Source organism: Populus alba, chromosome 7 (assembly GCF_005239225.2).
Source record: "Populus alba chromosome 7, ASM523922v2, whole genome shotgun sequence".
Taxonomy (NCBI): Eukaryota; Viridiplantae; Streptophyta; class Magnoliopsida; order Malpighiales; family Salicaceae; genus Populus; species Populus alba.
Genome location: NC_133290.1, coordinates 4157039 through 4179992, shown reverse-complemented (window position 1 = coordinate 4179992; position 22954 = coordinate 4157039). Strand labels below are relative to the sequence as shown.

Sequence of the window (22954 nt, the reverse complement as noted above, 5' to 3'; positions counted from 1 at the left end):
TGTTACTGACCCGTGTAGAGAAACAATAATTATACCTGTTTGAGAAGAGTGATAATTCAAAAGTGTTTTTTTATGTAAAAACATATTAAAATTATTTTTATTTTTAAAAAATTATTTTTAATATCCATACATCACAATTTGAAAATATAAAAAAAAAATTCAAAATTTTTGGGAATCCCAAACACACTACAAGAGAATCGGTTCAAGGTTTTTCAACATCTTGAAGAACGACATGTGCAGCATTGCGTCCAGGTGCGCCCATCACACCACCCCCTGGATGGGTTCCGCTTCCACACAAATACAGCCCTTGGAGAGGAGTCCTATAGCTCGACCTGTATGGTCAAGAAAAAATAATTTGTTTAGAATACCATGCATGATTTTTTTTATTTTTTTTTTAGCAACAACATCCTATTTGTTACTCTTTAAAAATCCAATTGTTTGAGTTACCATCCTTTCACTGGTCGCATGAGGAAAAGGGAATCCAATCCCATAGCACCGTGGAATATATTCCCTCCTGTAAGAAACCATTCAAGTATCAGGATATTTTGTAGCTTGTTAAGAACCTGGAGAATCTGGAGCTCAGTTAAATTTGAGACTGATCGCTTAAAAACAAATCATCTTTTGAAGATTGTGTACTACGAGGACCTGATTCTAATTATCTAATGGCGGTAACTTCGAGGCTGCATTCCTTGTCTCATTTATTGTTACGAAATGACCTGTCTAAGATCCAAATGCAGATAATGGGTGCCGAAAAGGTACCTGTAAGACCAATTTCCCTTTCAAGATCTGGTGGAGTCAACATGTCATAGCCAATGATTGATGAGCTGAATCCAGGGGCATATTCCTCAATCAAGCTAAAACATTTTTGTGCAAATGATTCCTATAAAGCAGATCAATTTTTTTCAGAGTTCAAAAGATGAAACTTGCACCTTTTACTGAATGGAAGTGAGAATCACATGTAGCATAAGAAATTAGAAGCATTATCACGTATAAAACTTAAGACTGCAATAAGTACTAGCTGACATTGTAAAAGAAGAAAAACGAGATCTTCTGGTCAAACACTGAGAGACTCAGCCTAGATAGTAGGCACCGGGGGGCCAATTATAAGGTCACAGTAATGTTTAAGTTCCCAACCTTGGAAGTAGAGGCTAAAATTTCAACAATTTAACTTACTCTATAAGCAGAATCTCCCCAGCTTCCATCTGATGGCTTATAGGGTGTGTACTGGACAAACAAATTGATCACATGCTTACCTGCAAAGAGAGGGTAACATTCCAATGGTGTTGTCCAATACAGGAAATTACAACAGATTAAGTTGCATCAAAAACAAAGTTTCATGTACCAGGAGGAGAAATAGTTTTGTCCAATACAGAAGGAATTGTCATTTCGATAACTGGCCTTCTTGATGGTACCCCATTGACAGCATCTTGACAAGCCAAATCAATCTCCTCCATACTTTTAAAGAAACACAAAACAAAAGTGAGCAGTGGATTGTCAATTCTCCATTAAGGTAGTAAAATCAAATCTAATAATAAAAGGTGGTGATAGTTTGTTTGCGGGATCATCCAGTAATGTTTAACGGTTGTCAGTAGCTGTCCACTGGGCTGGATGTTTTTTCCAGCCACCATTGCAACGACCAGCAATTCTACAAGATATCTAACACTAGTGCTAAGAACTTTTAGCATTATTACCACTATTTCTTTCCAGCTTGATGTCACTAGTAAGAAAATCAGCAGAAATGAGTTTCCTGTTCAGTAGACACACCCCTACTTCCTGTTTCATTTCTAACAAATTACAAACTGAAACACATTATACAAACAGCAGCAAAAGAAAAGCTGGCTAAATCAATCAATTACATCACCATGCAAGTTCTAGTGTCTCCCTAAATTGAGATCAGCTAGCAGAAAACTAGAAGAAAATTTTGGACCATGATTGGGTTATGATCCTTCTACTCTATTTGGGTCTCAAACCCCACTTTAAAACTTAAAAATCAAGAGTCTTACAGATTAGGTCAAGAACCAACAGAACAGTACTGCAGATCTAAAAAGATACCTCTCTGAACCAATATGAATAGTGCCCACGTGCTGAGGACCAGCATCAGGATGATTCAACTTGCAGCATTGAAATTGGGGGAGTTTATCAACAGCTAGATTAATCTTTGTAGTTGCCTGTATTTGTTTGCAGAACCACGAAGATTGGGTCTAAATAGAATCAAGCAATGCATGTATGACAGAAATTTCAAGTAAAAAAAACCAAGCTTACAGAGCTATAGTCAGAGTACTTCAGGGCCCGGGTAAAATCATCAGGAAGGGTATTATTAGGGACTAATTCCTGTGCCAAAAATGCATAATACATCACCAAAATCAAAGTTTGTTTAGGACATAAGTTAATTTAAAAACAAAAGCTCGGTATACATGGTATACATGATATTTCCAATATCGCTTTTACAAACTCAATAGGCTGTTCATCTCAGAAAAAATAGTGATGGAAGAACAGAATTAAAATTTTACCAAGAAAGTTTTATAAGGAGTGGCATTTGACAGAACAATTGGAGAGAGAACTTCTGTACCATCAGCCAGTAATACCTAAATAATTTGATCATGTTCACTGTATCTGATTAGTTTGATTTGAGATTTTAAACACACTTAATATATAGAATTGCTTAATGAACTAACCCCATTCACAGTGTCAGAATCCTTGATCATCAATTGTGAAACCTGGACAAAGAAAAGAAAATATCAAAGATAGCCTAGAACAATTCCACAAGGCACCAATGCAAACAGCTAAACATACAAACAAGTGAAGTTTAGGAAATGAAAGCATGATTGGCTCTCAACTACAAGACAGTGATTGATGAATCAATATATCTTAGCTAATTAAGTTCAATTAACCTTACCATCATCATTAAGGCATTTCAGAAGTAGCATAAGAAATTCAACTTAATCTCCAAAGCGTAACAGATGCTAACATGAACATACAAAGCCATATTCATGTAGAGAAAAGAAATGATGATCAAGGCATCATGAATTAACTTCAGCTGAGTTCGCATCAAGAATGATTCCAAACCTCATATTAAGAGGTAGGCAGTTCAGGGACAAACAATCAGTTATCCATCCAAAGATAGCTACTTTCCTTTTTTCTAAGATGTATATTGTTTGTTTTCACTTGTAGCGGGTGCCTTAAGAAAGATAACAGTAATTGAACCAAAGATACCTCTGCACTTGTCACAATATGAGCCCCAGATTCCCTAGCAGCATTTGCGATAGCAGAGGATACTGAACCCATCCCACCTTCAACATACCTACAAATAATATGACTTCTCATGTATAATTGCTGATGAATGTGGTGCTTATAATGTGACAAAGGCACACTACGTTTTTATACATCTGAAAGAAGAAAATGTGTGAGGAACAATATGTAAGGAAAAGAAAAGATGAGTCAAATGAATTAAATTGAGAATTTAGATGAAGCCAAAGTTGTGAGTTAGTTAAAGAAGATTAGAGTAAGTTTATTTCATGAGCTTCAACATAACAATCCTAATGTTTCACATACAAAGAGCATATGCATATTGGAGGTACTCTCAACTCATAATGAAAGCTCTACAAGCTTTGCTTGTTAAACTGATGGTCGATGCAGAAACCTTTCCTTTTTGAAGACAAAATGACTGCACTGAGATTCAATGCCACATCACAATTTAGTTAGATTAGCCTGGTTCCGATTAAAAAAAAAAGAAAAGGTGAGTACTGATAACACATTAGAGCAATAAAAAATAAAGATATCTAGGCAATTTACAGCTTTCTATTTCTGTGATTGACAATCAACACATCAAAACAGAAATGGATATACATACGACCAAATTCCACGTTCCCCATCAGTTTCTCCCATCACGTGATGTAGCAAAACATATCCACTCCCTGGTGTATGGACACTTGCCTGCATATACATTCAAGAAACCAAAAAAATGGTTCAATCCACAGTATTTGCTTTCTTCTTCCGAACCCCCTCTCCCCCATATTTTCATCATTAGAGGGGAGTAAGTTAATAGGCATGCCTCTGCGTGTGCACTGTGTGCTGCTGCCTGCTGAGTGTTTTACATGAAATGGACTAGATCTAAAACTAATTTTCCACACTGGTGCTGGAATCTTACCGTAGAACCTATCACAGCATCTGTTGCAAGAGTTGCCTTAAGAACATCTGTCTGTAAATTCAGCAGCAGAAGATTAAAAAGCCAAAAATCATAAAAACACAGCAAAGATTCGAATCCAATGCATATTATAAACAATATCATATTTACAAAGCAAATGTAATCACCAAAACTTCATCAAAATTAGTTGCAATCACTTTGTTACCATTAGAGAAAAATGAGTGACATCCACTTATAATTGTATGCTTTAAACAGTTTTTATTTTATTGTTGATTCTTGAACTTAAACACATTATGAACATGCTACATATAAACAAATGAAAGGAATTAACAAAAAAAACTTCTCAAAAATTTCCTTCTTTGAATTAGAGAATAAAGTACGAAGAAAACTAGTTAGATAACAAACCTCAAACCATTTATTCAAAACCTTCGAAGCTGGAGACAACAAAAGGTCCATAAAATCCCTGCCAAAATCAACAAGCATATCCTAACATTCAAAGTTTGAATATCAGCATTCCTAATCGCCTTTTCTTACTTAGTTCTACTACCTAACCAAACCCACGGACTTGGATCACTAAAAGAGCTCTTACACCAAATCTTTTTGCCCTAATGAGAGCGCTTGCCGCATAAAGCTTGCCCAAAATGCCGATTTTCTCAATTTGTCCTTCAATCGCTCATTAAAAGACGCTCCATTTTGCGCAGTTTCTGGTGGTGGCGAGTCCAACAAAGGATCCATCAACTTACAGAAACTCTCTAGCTGCTTCTCATATCTGCAAATGCCAGTTTTTTTTATAAAAAAAAATAATAATAAACAAAAAAAACCATTTATCTCAAAGGTAAAAACTAATTAAGAGAGAAAGAAAGAAAGAAAACTAATCATTACCTGTGATATGCATTGGCGTCATTAACAGAGAACTTAGAGATCTCTGAATGATTAAGCTCTCTATCAGGCCCTAATAAAAGGTAGCTTCCATCTAAGCACGGCGTAAACGACGACGGACTCCTCTTCAACAACTTCAATCCATGCCTCCCTAACTCCAACTCTCTTCAAGCACGGATAAATAAAACGACAGGACAAACGCGGACTTAAAAAAAAAAAAAAAACAAAATGAAAATAGAGATTTTGTGCATGTAGTATACTTGATGAGTGAAGGACGGAGAAGACTTTGGAGGTAACTACAGCGAGAGAACTTGAAGCCTGGAATCAGTTCTTCCGTTACGGCAGCTCCGCCGATGACGTGGCGGCGTTCAAGAACGGCGACGGATAGGCCGGAGCCAGCTAAATAAGCGGCGGCTGTTAGGCCGTTGTGGCCGGCGCCGATCACCAGCGCGTCCCATTTCTTCTCCTTCAGTGCGGTCGAGGCATTGGTTGCCGTGCTACAGCTCCGTCGCCACATTACGGTGTTTTTTTTTCTTAAAACAAAAAAAAGTTTCTGTTTGTCTTGTTTCTGTTAGCGATTCTTTAAAATGAATAGTTGTGGTGTTTGGAGGGAGAATCAGGCGGTGGAGTGGAGTGAAGTGGAGAGAGGCAGCAGTGGCAGGGGGGGAGTGAGATATTACGTGGAAATTAAAACGACTTTTACAAGCGAGGGAAGCCCTGTTTGGTAGTGTTTGGAAAGGTGGTGTGAATTATATTTTAAAAAAAAAATTATATAAATTAGAGGTTTTAAAAAAAAATTATTTTTAATATTAATATATCAAAATAATTTAAAAATATAAAAAAATTAAAAAACATGGTTTTAATAATAAAAACAAACATTCTTTTTGTTTATTTGTCTTTTTTATTATTATTTTTTATTTGTTTGTGAGAGAAAGATAGTCATAATTCAGTGGAACTAAAATTTAAAAATGAATAACTACTAATTTAATTATAAATTCTCAATTATCCTATAAAATTATTCAAATCTATAAAGAAAAATTGAAACAATTCATTCATTTTTTCTTACAAAAAAAAAGATGTTCAAACTCAAGATCACTTGAAAGAGAACAGAGAATATTAATATTAATTGAACTACAATTTATTAGCAAAAGAATCCATACATGAAGAAATATATAATTAATCAAAGAATGCACAATTGGAAAGAAAACTAATGACATGAAAGTCACCTTCCATTAGTTCTCTTAATGGAGATTGATTTGAAGGGTAAACTGAACCTTTTCGAAAAGTTCAGGAAGCGATCGAGCAAAAGTCTTGGGACCTAAATTTCAAGGAGGAAAATGAAATTATCCAATCCTTGCATCATCACAAACAAATTTTCGAGAAAGAATCTCTTAGCCCAATAAGAGGAACTAGCCACCTGATCTTTGTTGCTAGTTTATTTTTGTTGTGTTTTAAAAATAAAAAAATATTATTAATATACTTTTTTAAATAAAAAATATTTTAAAAATAATTATAATTACATTTCTAAACACGTAATTATCAAAATTGTTAATAGAAAAAGAAAAAGAAAAGAAGAAGGGGGGTAGGAGGGGAGGTCGTGTGCAGCAAGAAAGTAGAAAGATTGAAATCAATGTTCCAAAGTCGAATTTCCATATTAAGTTATCTTTTCGTTTTTCAAATAAAATCTCAAAATCAATTGATAATTAACATGGAAATAGGTCAGATTTATCTCAACAAGAACAACAGGATAATTAAGTTGTATGCTCATCTAGATCATTTTTGCTTGCATTGTATTATTTGATTTATGCACCAATAACTAATAACATTCAAGATTATACGGAATTATCAGTGGAGGTTCAAGTATCAATTCTCACTCGAAAAGAATAAAGCTATGTTATTCAAATGGCTTTGGTGACTAAGCACAGAATGTAAAGGTAAATGGAGCGATTGAGTACCTCGTAAGTTTTGAGAATGGTCTTCCTTATTGCAGCAAGAAACAATCAGGTATTTTGGCAGGGAATAATAAAAACAATAAATCCATCAGGAATTAGTGTAGAAACTTCAAGAAATAGCACTAGATTTGTAGTCGGGAATGGCGAGTCTGTTCACTTTTGCGACAATTTCGAACATGGGTTCTGGGTATAATGGATTCTGGACTTGGAAGTTGGGCTGGACTTGAGATTTTTAAGGGCTTTTGAGCTTTTTTTTTACTGCAATGCTTTCTAAATGAGATTCAGTGTGTTAGTGTGGTGTTCAGAAAAGTATGCCAATAATTTTTTAAGATAAGCATATTAAAATGATTTAAAATATCAAGAAACGCTTTTAAAAAACACTCCCACCCTCTCAATTGCTTCAATGGAAACTAGATGCTAAAATCTGGATCAATATTGAAAGAGATGGGAAATTTTCAGTTAAATCTTGTGGTACACTAATTTATGGGTTGGATTATCATGGAACTTGCTCTTTTACACCAAACATCTAGGATTCCGCAGCTCCCCTAAAGATTCAGACATTTTTATGGTTAGCTGTGCAAAATAGATTATATACAAAATCCTTTCTTTTTAGCAGACTGTTAATTCCAGTTTATCAATCTTGTTATCTTTTTTTGCAAAGACTCCAGACCATTTGTTACTTCAGTGCAAGGTTGCTTGAAATTTTTAATCAAAATTCATCTCATAGTGAGGTATTTCTTGGTAAGTTTCAAAAACTTTGATGAGCTATTTTTCAAATGATATTTAATGATTAAGGGTAAATTTCAAAGGAAAGCGTAAAATATTCTTATTTTGTATGATCCTTGGAGTATTTGATAATTAGAGTGTTTAGTAGAGATTTAACTGAGGATTAAATCAATTACTAATGGAATGTGCATATAAAGGAGAGACTTGTCTAAAGTCTTACCTTAGGTTAGATAAAACCTAGAAATTGCTAAAAACAAAGTAAAAGTTGGAAAAAAAACAACAACGGGTGAGATCATTACTTGTATAGTTAAAGTTTGAGTCATATTTTTCATATAGACTGACAATGTATACAATATTAAAGTGAAACACGCTTTTTCTAGTCTAGTTGAATTTTCTTAAAAATTATATTATTCTTGACTAGCTAAATATTCTAAGTAACACCAAAATATTTCACGCTTTCCTTTGAAAGTCTTTCAAAAACTTTGAAAGTCTTTCGAAAACTTTCAATGAGCTATTTTTCAAATAGTATATAATGACTAAGGGTAAATTTCAAAGAAAAGCACGAAATATTCTCACTTTTGATGTTACTTAGAGTATTTGATAATTGGAGTGTTTAGTAGAGACCTAATTGAAGACTAAATCAATTATTAATGGAATGTGAATATAGGGATCATAATGAGGAGAAAGACTTGCCCAAAGTCTTACTTTATGTTAGACAAAACCTAAAGATTGCTAAAAACAAAGTAAAAGTTGGAAAAAAAAAAAAACAACAACTGGTGAGGTCATTACTTATAATTAAAGTTTGAGTCATAATTTTTCATATAGACTGATAATAGGTGCAATATTAAAGTGAAACACGCTTTTTAGTCTAGTTAAATTTCCTTAAAAATTATATTATACTTGATTAGCTAAATATTCTTAAGTAACACCAAAAGTGAGAATATTTTGCGCTTTTCTTTGAAAGTCTTTCAAAAACTTTCAATGAGCTATTTTTTAAATGGTATATAATGACTAAAGGTAAATTTCAAAGGAAAACGTGAAATATTCTCATTTTTAGTTTTACTTAGAATATTTGATAATTAGAGTGTTTAGTAGAGCCTTAATTAAAGACTAAATCAATTATTAATGGAATGTGCATACAAGGATCATAATGACAAGAGAGTCTTGTCCAAAGTCTCACCTTAGGTTAGACAAAACCTAAAAATTGCTAAAACCAAAGTAAAAGTTTTAAAAAAACAACCAGTGAGGTCATTATATGTGTAGTTAAAGTTTGAGTTATAATTTTTAATATAGACTGGCAATCAATGCAATATTAAAATGAAATACGCTTCCTACTCTAGTTGAACTACAATAATGTTCCTTTCAAGTTGTGTATGCCTATGCTTAATTTTGATTATCATCAAGTTCCTTAACAGACTCCAATTTACGTACAGTCTGCCTTGCAGTACTCACAATTAAGGAGTTGAAGGCCCTTCTTGCTGCAGATTCCTCCATGGAAACTTGAAAGAGTTCTTCGACTTGACAACAGAGGCCATGAGCAAGCCCATGGAATTACGCCATCAACCATTCCCTACAGTTCAACCTCATGTTTCATTTTATCTACCATATTTTGGTGCAGGGAAGGATTTCTTTTGGTGGAAACGCAGCGTAGCACAGCTGGAAGTCGCTGAACCTGAACAGGTTGAAGCCCTCAAGTCTGAGCTGCCATCTTTTATTCAAAGAGACTCTTTGGGGACGGACTAATCTGCGCAAATTGGGCAATCATGCTTTCCATGGAGAGAGCTTGAAAGTAATTTCTTTTTGCACTTGCTTCTCAAGTGTACAGAAACTTTATTTACGTATTTTTATGTCACAGTTTATATACTGATGCAGAAGTGTTACTTCATTTTCTCAGCAGTTAAACAGTTTATTTGGAGAGAAAAAGAAAAAAGGAGCAATTTATGTAAGTATTTGAGCATGAAAATTCCTGGTTAGTGGCCTCTCTAAGAATCAAATTTAGGCTGAAATGAAAATACATAGCATGAGGAAAGCATTTACCTTGAACAACTAAAGTAATTTGTCGTTTGCGATAATTAAGTCATAGATATTTAATCAACTCAAATTTAACGATTCAGATCTCCTTCTAAGAACTCAAAAAAAACTTTTCCATAAACACATGGCCATGCAACAGCCGGCCAATAGGAACGGGCCTAGGCTGTTGTTTGAGCCCAAGGTGTCCAATGCTGCTCGGCGCCCCTAGACACTCCCGTGGACATGCACCTCAGCACGTTGAAGCCCAACGTGCTTGAGTCTAGATAGTGTATTTATATTTATTTTTTACTTTTAACAGGCTCAAATAACTTTTTCAAGCTCAACACTTTATTAAAAATTCTTTTAGAATTTCATATAGGTGTCTCAGTATTTTATATTATTTTAAATAAAATATAACTCAAAATATTATAAAGTTAAAATAATTTTTTTATCTTTTATCTCCACAAAAGATAAAACTAATGAATTATAAATAAATTCTTTAAAATATTATTGTACTTTTTTTTTCTATAAAAATACTTATTTAAATATTCAAAAGTTTCTATATCTATTAAAAAAGATTTTTTACATTATCATGCATCAAACATCAACTACCAGCCCCCGGAAGGATAGATTTCTTGAATATTTTTGTACATCCTAACTTTGTATTGGTGTCGGGGTGGGCAGATCAAAGCTAAGAGAAAGTTGCTTTCATGTGGTAGCCGGCCACAATTATTCAAGTGTTGAGAAGACTGAAAAGGAGAGATTAATTATTTAAGTTTAATTATGCTATCACATGGGATAATAAAATTAAATGGTCCAGGTGGACAATAGTAAAAATTTAAAATTTAGGGATTTTTTTTTTTTTATGTTTTCAAGTTTGATTTTTATCCGTTATAAATATGATAACTACTAAAAATTTAATGATTAATTAATTTTAGAGTTTGTAAAATTAATCAAAATATATGTAAACTAACTTGAAAATTCATGTTAAAAAATAATTAATTTAAATGGACTAAAAAAAGGTGTTAAAACTTGAAAATGCTTTAATAAAAGGTAAAGCTTATGATAAACATGAGAAATTGTAAAATTCTTCGAGGCATGATCACTTTTAGACCTGTTCTTAGTCAAAACTCAGACACGGTGTTTTTCAAATGCCAGCATTTTCACAACCTGCTATTGGAGATTAGAGGTGGACAAAGAAAAGCGAAGCAGACTGCAGACCCCACATGAGATTATAATTTTGAGGGTGTGTTTTTTTCAATAAAATATGATGATCACAGCTCCTAAAGCTACATTATTTTAAGTTAATCAAGTAATCTCTATGATCCAACTTGATTTTCAATGTCAGTGAGACCAAAGCATGCCAGAAATTTCAACACACATGAACATCTCCAGCTCAGCCTAGATTACCCCCCCACCTATGAAAACTTTGCCTTTGCCTAGGAGTCAAGACCAAAATTATTCACGTCAGATTCATAACAAGTGTGCTTGAAGTAATGGCCTCTCGGATCAGTTTGTAATCAGCAAAAGATTTTCAAAAACCAGTTTAGCAGTATATCAAATTGTAAATGTTTGGCAATAATGAACACTTAATCTCGGAGACCATATATATAAAATCAAGTTAGGTCACTTTGGAAGAAGAGGACCGGCAAGGCAAACTGTTGGTGTCAGTTCAGGTCGATCACCACCATGAATCTGGGGGGTTCCGGGACTGAAACTAGATCGGACAGTCCATTTTTCATCAAGTGGACACAATTGGATTTATGCTCTTAACTTCTGAGATGGGTTATATGAGATCAGACCACAGATTCTACTAAGTAGGTGAAAAACAACACCAGAAAACAGCAATCACGGAGAAAAATAGATTTGGCGGATTTACACTCTATATATAGGGCAAGAAACAAACTTTTATAAGATAAGAAAATTAGAATCTTAAACCAAATAGAAAAGCGATATAAAATCTAAAATTAAGTTAAAAATTCAAAAAGAAAAAGAAAAGGTAACGAAATTGACATCTTTCAAGTTTAATTTAAGGGTTTTTTTGGAGCTCAATTTGTTATGGTTAGATCTAACATGCATGTAAAATCATCTATTAAAATATAATGTCAGAACAAAAGTTATAGACTTTTCTTATTAGGTTGTTCATTTGACATAAACAAATCTCTTTTTAAATTTAGCTTTGTTCCATTGATTTATAAACGAGTATACTCGGCTTCTTGCATGATCAACTTGTAGCAGATTCAACTGTTTAAAATTATCAAATCATATGGCTCGCCTGCCTGCGTCACCGAGGTTGATTATCAACGAGGCTTTTTGTTTCCCGAGAGCAATACTGGCACCGAATGATAAATCATTTGAATATTTGTATCCAGTGGGTTTGTTTCTTTCAAGAATGGTAGGTGAATTTCCTGTTTATAAAATCCCACATGCTCATAAAATAAACAGACATCGTACTTGCAATGGGTATTATTAACACATCCAAACATCATCAAGTGATCCTCCGAAAAACTTATCTCGACACTGCTGCTATGGCCTCTGAGGTACTTTTCCATTAAATAATGTGTACTTTTGCAATTTTTCAATATGCATTTGCCAACTAGCAAATCACCCCTCCCACCGTGCTGATCGGGCATAAACACTTGCATCGCAGCTTCCCATGCTCGCCTTTCCTTGACTCACATTTCGTTCTTTGTACTGTATTGAATCTCTTTGGAAGACCATGCCTTTCTGCTATCTTTCCATTCTCTTGTTTTCATACTCAAATTTGACATCTTGAATTACAATATTGTCTTATTTCCGACAGACATAAACGGGTTTCGCCATTTAAGCATCCTCCACCCTCTCTAAAATCTCCATGGGAGATATGGCATCAAGTTCTTCCCCGCAGCCCAGCACAAACTGGTCAGCCGAACAAAACAAGTTGTTCGAAAATGCTCTTGCGATATATGATAAGGACACTCCGGATCGTTGGGGGAAAATAGCCAAGATTGTCAAAGGAACAACCGAGGAGGAAGTAAAGAAGCAATACGAGATCCTTCTTGATGATATAAAGAGCATTGAGTCGGACAAAGTTCCGCTACCGATTTACAAGAATGAAGGAAGCAGCAAGGAAAACATCATCGGTAATGAAGAGGAGAGGTAATACTAATTAACACATGATCGGCACCTTAATCATCAATCCGAAGAATGGACAAAGAGATTTGCTGAATGTTTTAGTCCACGAAAGCATAATTCTTATATGGATTGGTTAATTTAGATTCACAAACTTGTCATGAGTTCTAGTATAAAAAAAATCTCATTTTTATGCTATTATAAATTTGGAAAAACATTATTGAATGTAATTCACTACTAAAAAATTGATTACATCGGTCTATAAGCTGTATTTCCATTGATAATTCGTGATGAAATATTTTTCTTCTGTAATTTATGTTGGGAATTTCCAACCAATGTTTTCTGTCATTATTTTCATTGAAAATTACCAATGGAATATATTCTATTGTTATTTAACAATTTTCTAGTAGTAACTGGGATGGTGAAAGAATGAAATGATTTGATTATGTTGCGTATGTTTCCTTACTTGGCCCTCTCTTCTGCAGGCTGCAGTCACTAAAGCTCTAGTGGAAAAGGATTTCAACAATAGAGACGGCTATTTTCCTTGAAGTTTTGAGTCAATATTTTTGTACTCTCTTAAATGTGATGACTTCTATCCTATATATGTACCAAAGAAGCAGCGTTAAGCATTTTATCCGTTGTGTTAACTCTCCTTTCTGCTTTATAATTAGTCATGGATGCATTCTTTCCTGGCATATGAAATTGATTTCTAAAGCGATTTTATTTGAAAGCTCAAGATACAGAATTCGAAAAAACGAAAGGGAAAATGCAGAACTCGGATACAGAAAAAACGAAAGAGTCAGGAACATGCAGAATTCGGATACAGAAAGGGAAAATGATCCTCTAAGAAAAATGTGCCGTTTAATAGTGTAGTAAAAATGCTTTCGTAAGTCCAAAAGCTCGTGATAATCGATAATCATGAGGCGCTGTCAGCATAATCATTTCTAGTTCGGAAGAGGACATGATGTTACAGTAAAAAACTCAGACATGTGATTTCTCTCTATTACCACCATTTCCATTGGTTGGCAGACAGAAAACCCACCTTTTTCAAGTGTTTGCTTGTCCATAAATCATGCGCATCACAGTTTGACAGACCTACAGTTCTAAGTCAGTCAGTCAATCTCAAGGAAGCAACTTGATTTCCAATGCCAAACATGCCAAAAATCTCTGCAAGAATTACGAAATTACTTCATCTCTGCCTACGATACCCCCTTGCGCCATGAAACCTTTGCCTTTGCTTAGGAGTCGAGGATGTTACCAACATAAAAGTGCTAACAAGTTGGCCTAAAGTAAGCACTGGCCTTTCTTCTCTATATATTTTAAATCAGGATAAGATCTTGACTTAACAACATCACCAGCAATTATGGATCTTTGCCAATAATGAACACTGAGGTTTAATACTATTAAATGATGTAGTTTTAGTATATTTAGTTTCTTATTCTAGGCACTGCAACATGTAGCTAAAATATAGCTCAACTGGCTTGCTAAAAAACTAGATAGGGCACTTGGGAAGTAAAAGAAATGCAAACTGCATGTATCCGTTAGATCACCTTCTGAATCTTTGCGAAGGGTCTTTTTCCATTTTTCCTTTCGTTCTAAGACCATAGATTTTTCATCAAAGAGAACAGAGCAGAATCAGCTTTGTGCTCCACCTTACGGAACCGGTTAACTAGGGGCCAGATACTGCTGGCTACTTCTGGTTTGCAATTTCTGAGAGCATTACTGGTTCTGATTTCTAAATGACAAATAATTTGAATATCCCGATCAGGGAAGTGGGTCTCGTTTCTTTCAAGATTGTGGAGCGAATTTCCTGCTAGATGAAAGCCCACATGCTTATTAAATAGACAAGCTTGAAACATAGTACTTGCAAATAATATTGTAAACACCTTCAAAATAGCATCAAGTGATCCTCGAGCTCAAAAACACCGATCTCAAGACTCTACTTTACATAATTTGTAGTTTTGCAAGTTAGGTTTGGTTAGTATTACATGACAGAATCAGATACACATAGAAATAAATAAAAAGAATTTTTCTCTATGGTTTTGAAATGAATTTATATCCTTTTAAAATAGGATACGATGTTCTCTCTGTCTTAACTATCCACGTCTCCTCTCGTTTCGAGACAGTAACCAGTGACTTGTGTCAAGTGTCAACTACAGTGTTTAAGGTTTAAGCGTGGCTTGCATTGCAACTTCCTTAATTTCTCGCCAATCACTTGACTACAGTCTTCTTTCATGATTCACACATTCCATGTTTCTACCCTCCTGAATTTTCACACTAGTCTTGTCTAGCAGTCGGCATTTCTTCCATTTTCTAGTTTTCATACTCAAATTTGATCCTCTATCACATTCTCGACCTTATTCCCAAGACTATAAAAATTAGCATCACCGTTTTCGCTCTTATCTCGGCAAGAGAAATGGGATCCAGTTCTTTCCCACTGCCTAACTCAAATTGGTCAGAACAGAAAAACAAGTTGTTCGAAAATGCTCTTGCAATATATGACAAGGATAGCCCAGATCGTTGGCGAAACATAGCCAGGTTTGTCGGAGAAACAACCGAAGAGGAAGTGAAGAAGCAGTATGAGATCCTTCTAGACGATATCAAGAGAATCGAGTCAGACCAAGTGCCACTGCCAAATTACAAGAATCATGAAGAAAGCATCAAGGAAAACAGCATCATGAGCAATGAAGGGGATAGGTAACACACTAACACATATATATCCAGTTCCTTGATCATTAATAGAAAGAATGGACGAACAGATTGCTACATGTTTAGCCCAACAAAGCATTATTCTTTTGTGCATTGATTGATCTATTAGATTCACAGTTTATAGATTCACAAACTGATAAAACAATGAATTCTAAGCAGCATAAAAGCCGATCTTTTTTAGATTATCATGTCATTTTGTAAAACATAACAAAATGTTATAATGAAGGAATCTCGATTGATACGAAAACTGGTTACGCTAAATGTAATGGTTGATCTTTTCAATACATAATGTACCATGAACAGTGAAATGGAAGCTGATTTCAGTTTTTTCCTGTTTCCTTACTTGACCCTCTCTTCTGCAGGCTGCAGCAACTGAAGCTCTAATGAAGAATGGTCTCAGCTGTTGCCTGTTAGAGACAGCAATTTTTCCTTGATTCATCAATATCACCCTTAAACTCTTTTCCTTTCAAGTATAAATAAATTCTAAACATATATATATGTACCAAAGATGAAACATTAGCATTTTCTCCTTTGTATTGATTTTCTTTTCTCCTTAACTGGTCATCAATATGTGAAAGATGCATTCTCTCCGGCTCAGCATATAGATTTGACAGATTCAACAATAAATCCCAAGCATTTCAATTCAGAATCAAAGGGGGCCTCAACAATCAAAAAGATCCCAACAAATACTGGCAAAGCTAGAAAAAGAAAATTCATAGAGAAAGTAAGTAGGAATAATTCAAAAGGTGAGCATTTGTTCGAGCACCTATGATGTTTGAATAATCTTCGGTGGCTAGTTTTTTGTACTTCCAATGCATATATTCTTTTTCCAACATTTATAGAATACCTACTGTATTTCTTTGTTATTTCCTTTTAAATACTTACAATTTTTTCTTCTAAATATATGCACAAGAATTTTTTATCTGTGCTAATAAATGTGAGAGAAGAAATACGTGCACTCCATGATAATTGTTTATCAAAGAGGGATAAAAAAAAAAAACACTATATTTTCACCCCCATGCATTAAGCAATGTTGCATGTTCGTACAGTTCAAAAAATTTCAAAGTGAATCTAGCTAAAAACTTGAAAATCTTTTAATTGGGCTCTGTTTGTTAAATAGTTAATAAAAAGGTTATGGAGGGCCCATTTTTCAATGTCAATCCAGCTCAAATCTAGAAAAACTTATTCTGGAGATCTTGAAGAAAATGTAAAGAGAAAAACATGAAAATCTTTAATTTGGCATTTGTTTGTCAAATAGTTAATAAAAATTAAAGGAGGGCCAATTTTATTTTTTTTAAAATAAGTTTCGAAACGTCATTGATGGATATTATTCCATGTATGGAGATTTCGAAGAAAAGTCAAAGAGAAAAACATGAAAGTCAAAGAAGAAAATAGAGAGAGAGAGAGAGAGAATGGATATTCTATTAGCGATTGTTTACATAGTTTTTGTTTTTTTAGTGTATTTTACTAAAAAAAACAACCAAGTTGTTTTTTATATATAATTTAGATGCTCATACCAAAAATAAATAATTTTAAAAAAATTATTTTAAAATATTAAAAAAAAAACATCATGAATCACAAAATACACAAATGGAGTGAGAGACCAACAACAAACATTTTAATTAAAGCTGATGTTAAAGATTCTAAAATATGAGGACCAAAATAAAATATTTCCGAATCTATAGTGGCTACAAAATAGTTAAGCCGAAAAAACTTGTGCTCACTTGGCAACTTCCTGGACAAACAAAATACGCTGCAAGAAATTCTACCATTCGCACCTCTCCGGGCAACGCAGCATCTCTTAAAAAATGGAGCTTGAAAAGGAGATAGAGGGAAAGATGACGACTTGTAATTCCTCCTTTAAGGTTAGTTCCTTGGGACTCTATCTCTATTGCTGCATTTTTTTCCTTTCTCCTTTCTTTTCTTCTTTAGCTTCATTCTATAAAAAATATTCTCATGAAGCAATTGAAAAGTAAATTGCGTGTTTTAACAAAGGAGTTTTGAAAACCTCAAGTTAATAATTTTCTTGTTGGAGAATCCTTAAAGAATATTAAATTGGGTTTAGAATGTAAACCTGTTTTGTCCATGTGAAGGAATTATACAGCCTCCAAAATAATTGGAAATGGTGTTCTTACGGTTAGGAATAAGGAACTGCAATGAAAAGCAGTTCTTTTATTAGTGCGGTATCTCTATTAGTTCCAAAGTTGAAAACTTTCTTGCTATTGTAATATACAATGGAAAAATATTGATGGGTTGTTGTGAAAATTCAACAAGAAGAAGTTTCATGGAGTGTGACATTAGTTTCAAAGCTGAAAACTTTCATGATGTTATAATTAAAAGAGCAAAAGAAAAAGGGAAATGATTATTGATGGGTAGTTGTGATATTTCAATGGCAGATAATATTGGGTTCATCATCTTTGGCGCGGCGGCAAATTCTCAATGAGATGGGATATGAATTTACTGTTGTGGTATATTCTTAAGCTGCATTCTCGTGCTTTTTATTTATTTATTTATTTGTTGAGAATGTTAGTTTTCAATTATGGATTTTATGTTCTGTTTGTGTCGTTAATGTGATATCGGTTTAGACCGCAGATATAGATGAAAAAAGTATAAGAAAAGATAATCCAGAGGAATTGGTGATGGCTCTAGCTGAGGCAAAGGTATAACTTTTACACCTGTATAACTTTTACACCTGTTATACCTTTTGTATGTTTGGATGTCTCAAATGTCATTTTATTGCTTTGAATGGGCTTTATAACTCATTGCTGAGGTTTTCTCAATGTGGGCTTCCTGCATTTGTCCTTGCACAGATTTTGGTTTTGTGATGGATTGCTAACTGGGGCATAACTGGGTCGTTCTGTTTCACTAATAATGTAAAGTTTGCTTTTTTTGTCTTTTTGGGCTTTCTTTTTGTAATGGAATTATGTGAAATGAAATTTGAAAATGGTAGTGTTGACTGGCAACTGTGCATATTACTGACTGTTCTTTCATGGTTCATGGTTGTATTATTGAAGTGCCATATTTATTTAATTTTATTCCCTAGGCAAATGCCATCATAGAAAGGCTTCGAATTGAAGGTCATGTGGAAGAGGATGCTCAGGCAACATTGTTAATTACTGCAGACACAGTATGCTTTTATTCCAGCTCACTATTCTTAATTACAACGTCTACCTATTTTAAATTTGTGTTCTGTGAATCTATTTATTGCTTCATATAGTTCTCCTGTGATTGCTTCTGTATTAAAGGTCTTGTCCCCTTTTTGACATTCCTTGTGGAGTTTTATCTTACTGCCAAGTCTCATTGATTTTTGAGGTGGTGGTGAGTAATGGGATGGTTAGAGAAAAGCCAAATAGCAAGGACGAAGCACGGGAGTTTATCAAAGGTTTACTTAATTGGGTTCACTCGTGTCCTCTACTGTTTATAAAGCTCGACTTGTTTTGGTGGTCAAATATGACTAGTAGTTGCACTATTTCAGGCTATTCCGGTGGTCATGCAGCAGTCATAGGATCTGTGGTTGTAAGTAACCTTACTACTGGAATGCGAAAAGGAGCATGGGAAAAAGCTGAGGTACAGCTTGCTTGTGCTTGTATTTAGCTTAGATTTTACTGGATAGTGACATTCAAATGGTTCCTAGCCATCGTAATCCTGTAGGTATATTGTTCATTCAAAATGGCAGAGCATTGCTTTAAATTCAAGAAAGAGTTTTGCTATCATCTGATCCCACTGAATTACTCTCCTCTAATGTCCATTCCCGTATGAACAACTTGATGAGAAAAAAGGTGCATAGATGCAACAAGGTTTCCAGATCAATTATTTATCAGCGTCTATATATCCACTGTAACATGTAGGAGTGTGGAATGGTTGTTCTCTATATATATGTTGATTGTTTTCTCCATCTTTCTGGATGGAGATTATGATATGGTAATCTTAACTATTTTATATAGATGAGATAGTAACAGTTAAGTATTTACATGCCCAGGAAAAAAATTTCCCATTTGAGCTGGTACTGTTTATAGGAATATTTCAGATGGTTCGGTGCTCCTGAGATAAAAGAGCAGCAGACCATGAACATATATCTGAACTTTATCTGAAAGCTCTTTGAAGTCTTTACAATTCAATGACATTGAGTTTTGAAAGAATAATCTAGTTCACTTGTGCAGGTTTATTTCCATGAGATACCTGATGAGATCATTGATAGCGTGGTAAATTTTGTAAATGCATATTCTTTATTGGATTTTGTTTCTGAAGCTATTTTCTCAGCCACACAGTGTTTTTAATTTCTCTGTTAATGATGAGATGTGCCTTAGATTGAGGAGGGAAGTACACTCCATGTTGCTGGGGGTTTGACACTGGAACATCCATTGACATCACCATTTGTTGAAGCAGTGGTGAGCTCTCCCTGCCCCTCTCCCTATCCCCCTCCCTTTCTCTTTGACACTGGGTTAGTTGTTATACTCTTTGCATGGCTGACAAACTCAGTTAGCCAGGGTATTTAGCTCTTCAGGTGCCCACATTATGCCCCAACATGTGGCCATTGTTAGGGTCCTTATCTTCATTCTACAGCCTTCTTCATGTCAAGTGCTGAGTTTTCTTTTAGTATTCTTACTTATGCTTTACTTGGGTCCTCCTTAAAAGCGCACAATTCAATGGAGCTTCATTTATCAACTATCTGCTTTAGGATTTATATAACCACACCTTGTCTTGTATGTTCTTTGAGTTGGTCGTGTCTACCCTTTTCCACTCAAATCTGAATGGCATTGAAGCTTAAAATTGCATCAGCAAAGACCACCTAAATGTTTTTTGTTCTTTTTTATGGGCTTAAGCGGCTGAAGTGAACATGGTTGCTGTGTTACAATATACAAGCAGTTGATACTTTGGTTTCGTAGAATAGAAGGATTTAACTCCTTCCCTCCGTCTGATTCTTCTGATGAAAACATCAGTGATGTATTTTGCAGGTAGGGAGCACAGATACAGTGTGGGGGCTTTCAAAAGCATTGACCGAAGAACTCATCAAGGATAACCTTGTAGCTGCAAAATCACTCAAAGTGAGAACTGTCCACGATTGTTGGGTATTCTGAACCATCTCTTGAAATTCCTAGGCTTACCGCTTACTTTCGATATGAATTTGCAGGATTGATATCGCTTGAATTCTATTCAGTCCATGGCTCAAGTCTTTTTACTCTTCAAAACTAAACATGCTGACGACGGAGAACTATACTGTCCTGCAAACGAAAAGATGCATACAAGATTCTTTATTGCATTCACATATTTTTTTTTTTATCTATTCTAGTGATATTCAAATTGCAAGATTTTTTAAGTTTCTTTTGCATTTCTTTTTTATTCCTACAGCTAGTTGATTCTTACATTTCTCCAGATTGTTTGCACCGATGTTTCTAATTTCTTTACAATATTTTTTATTAGTACAATCTAACAGTCTCTTTTTTTTTTTCATTTCTTTGTGAATATTGAATGAGAGGGGTGTTGACATTTTCTGCCATTGACAGGCTACATATACCTGGTGTGCGACTCAAAAGCAGCAAATTTGATAATTCGAAGCTTCTAATTTTTTTGAAAAAATCCATTTCTGTTTAGATTAGCCTAGAATCTAATATAGTCTGTAGATAATGAACAGGATCTATTTTTGTGCAATATAAATGAACATCATTTTCTTCTTATTACTATTCATTATACAAAAATACTAAAGCAGAATTGCATTTCATTATACACCATTCACGGTCCACGCACTCATAAAACATGGTTCATTTTTTACTTTTTTTCATTTTGATCCCTACAGTTTGCAAAACTTTACGATGTGGTCATGGAACCTTATTTTCCTCAAGCTTTAGTCTCTAGACGAGGAACGAAAGAGATTTGTTGGAAAAGAAAAGGGGAGAGGAAGAATTTGTCAGCTATATTTCTAACACCTTTGCTTACCCGACATTTTGCTCCTTTGCTTCATTTCTTGAATTTGTAACAGAATCATTGTGTGTTGATTTGCACAAGCACTATTTTCATCCAAGTAGAATGATCAGAACAGGCAAGCTAGTAAAACAACGGATCCAGGTGATTAATTAAAGATGAACTGGGTATTAGACAAATCCAATGCCGAAAACAGATTCTGTGTTTTCTGATGAGAGCACAAGAGTAACATCACATCGTTAAGAAATATGAATTTCCAAGCATTCAGATGTGCACGGACAGCTATGTCCATGTCCTCTACTGTTGTCCTTTCAAGCCATCCACAGACTCTTCCAAGGGCTTTGATTCTGCAAACACCAGCAGTTCTATCGAAACCAAAGAAATTTAGGAATGCACCATCAACTCGCTAAATTTCAAAGTCCCAAATTTAGGAATGTATTCTTGGTGAAAATCGAAACCCCAAATCACTTGAACACCAACCGAGTTTCAAAGTCTTAAACTTTCAACAAATTTCGACAAAATTAGAAGAAAAAATAAACCCCATCTTAATCATGATTAAAAATACAAAAAGGGCTAGACCGGAAGACTAGATAGAAACCCTAAAGTGAGAAACGTTTTAACCAAAAAAACTGGAGAAAAAAAAAGGATTTGTGATCGAGTTTTCCAAAATCGAGGAACACTAAGATGGAGGAAGAGAAATAGGGCATGAAAATGAGGAATGGTACTGCATCTGAGCATTGCAAATTTAAGAAATATAAAAGAGAGAGAATGGAAGGGCAAGAAAGCAATAAAAAAGAGCAAAATGCTCGGAGTGTGTTTCTAGTTATTTTTAAATTGTTTTTTATATTAAAATTTATTAAAATAATATTTTTTTTATTTTTAAAAAATTATGTTTTATATTAGCACATTTAAAATACATAAAAAAAATTAAATTTTTATAAACCACGCACCGTATTTTCAAACTTTCTTGAAGAGATTATAATATATATATATATATATATATATATATAAAAGGATAATTTAGTTATTTTATTATATTTAAAAATTTGTGTTGACTTACTATTTAACCTATAATATGGTAAATGAAAAAAACAACTATTCTAAATATAATTTTTCTTTTTTTATCAAATTAAACATTTTTTAGTGCTTTAAAATTCAGTGAAAAATAACTCTTTTAATACGACAATGATTTATAACTGAAATTATTCAGAGATGAATACATACACTTTAGCAGTGATTCATTATAAATAAATCCATAATTATAACTTCAGCATTACATTTTTTGTCATTAATATTGTAAGTTAATAATTCCAATAACATAAACGATTTCCCCTCTCAAAATTCAAAACCTTATGTGCTTTCCTTTAGAAGGAACACTCCTTCAATCAACTTATTTTTTCAAAAACTCACAAAACATGAGAAAATGTGAAAAGCATTTTCCATATCAAAAACAAATTGGGTCTAAAAGGAACTTCTACGAAACTCGAAGGACTATTTGAGAAAA

General features: G+C 34.1%; 2 protein-coding genes and 1 non-coding gene across 5 annotated transcripts; 2 read left to right on the top strand and 1 right to left on the bottom strand.

Annotated features, from left to right (window-relative positions):
- Positions 1-98: 98 nt before the first annotated feature.
- LOC118063311 (uncharacterized) lies at positions 99-5709 on the bottom strand. Its single transcript, XM_035077325.2, has 16 exons — positions 5284-5709; positions 5027-5188; positions 4734-4913; positions 4550-4607; positions 4148-4198; positions 3851-3933; positions 3214-3301; positions 2676-2717; positions 2511-2585; positions 2263-2331; positions 2053-2168; positions 1343-1455; positions 1174-1253; positions 760-880; positions 448-514; positions 99-332 (listed from the first exon to the last, which is right to left on the bottom strand). The coding sequence occupies exons 1-16, from the start codon at positions 5538-5540 to the stop codon at positions 203-205; spliced, it is 1692 nt and encodes a 563-aa protein (XP_034933216.1). The 5' UTR covers positions 5541-5709; the 3' UTR covers positions 99-202.
- A 6548-nt stretch (positions 5710-12257) lies between these two features.
- On the top strand, positions 12258-13454 carry LOC118063313 (uncharacterized). Its single transcript, XR_012170244.1, has 2 exons — positions 12258-12849; positions 13308-13454. It is a non-coding gene; the product is annotated as an uncharacterized protein (transcript).
- Positions 13455-17246: 3792 nt separating this feature from the next.
- Positions 17247-20979, top strand: LOC118063315 (uncharacterized). Of its 3 annotated transcripts, none has more exons than XR_012170298.1 (10): positions 17247-17396; positions 17928-17999; positions 18117-18191; positions 18575-18658; positions 18844-18913; positions 19007-19098; positions 19692-19733; positions 19839-19919; positions 20472-20576; positions 20663-20979. XR_012170298.1 is itself a non-coding variant. In XM_035077330.2 (10 exons), exons 1-10 carry the CDS (start codon positions 17340-17342, stop codon positions 20666-20668), a joined length of 669 nt encoding a protein of 222 aa, XP_034933221.1. In that variant the 5' UTR covers positions 17247-17339; the 3' UTR covers positions 20669-20979. The 3 variants fall into 3 exon arrangements, 2 of the variants coding, with proteins under 2 accessions (XP_034933221.1, XP_034933220.1); XM_035077330.2 differs by having other exon boundaries at positions 20487-20576; XM_035077329.2 differs by lacking the exon at positions 20663-20979 and having other exon boundaries at positions 20487-20652.
- Positions 20980-22954: the final 1975 nt, after the last annotated feature.

Coding starts and splice junctions, on each gene's coding strand:
- LOC118063311 (XM_035077325.2), bottom strand. CDS start 5,540: ATGTGGCGACGGAGCTGTAGCACGGCAACCAATGCCTCGACCGCACTG. Junction 4,608..4,733: donor TTAGGGCAAAAAGATTTGGT/GTAAGAGCTCTT, acceptor TGATTTTGGCAG/GGATTTTATGGACCTTTTGT. Junction 1,456..2,052: donor ATTCATATTGGTTCAGAGAG/GTATCTTTTTAG, acceptor TTTCTTTAAAAG/TATGGAGGAGATTGATTTGG.
- LOC118063315 (XM_035077329.2), top strand. CDS start 17,340: ATGGAGCTTGAAAAGGAGATAGAGGGAAAGATGACGACTTGTAATTCC. Junction 18,192..18,574: donor TGGCTCTAGCTGAGGCAAAG/GTATAACTTTTA, acceptor TTTATTCCCTAG/GCAAATGCCATCATAGAAAG. Junction 19,099..19,691: donor GAGCATGGGAAAAAGCTGAG/GTACAGCTTGCT, acceptor TCACTTGTGCAG/GTTTATTTCCATGAGATACC.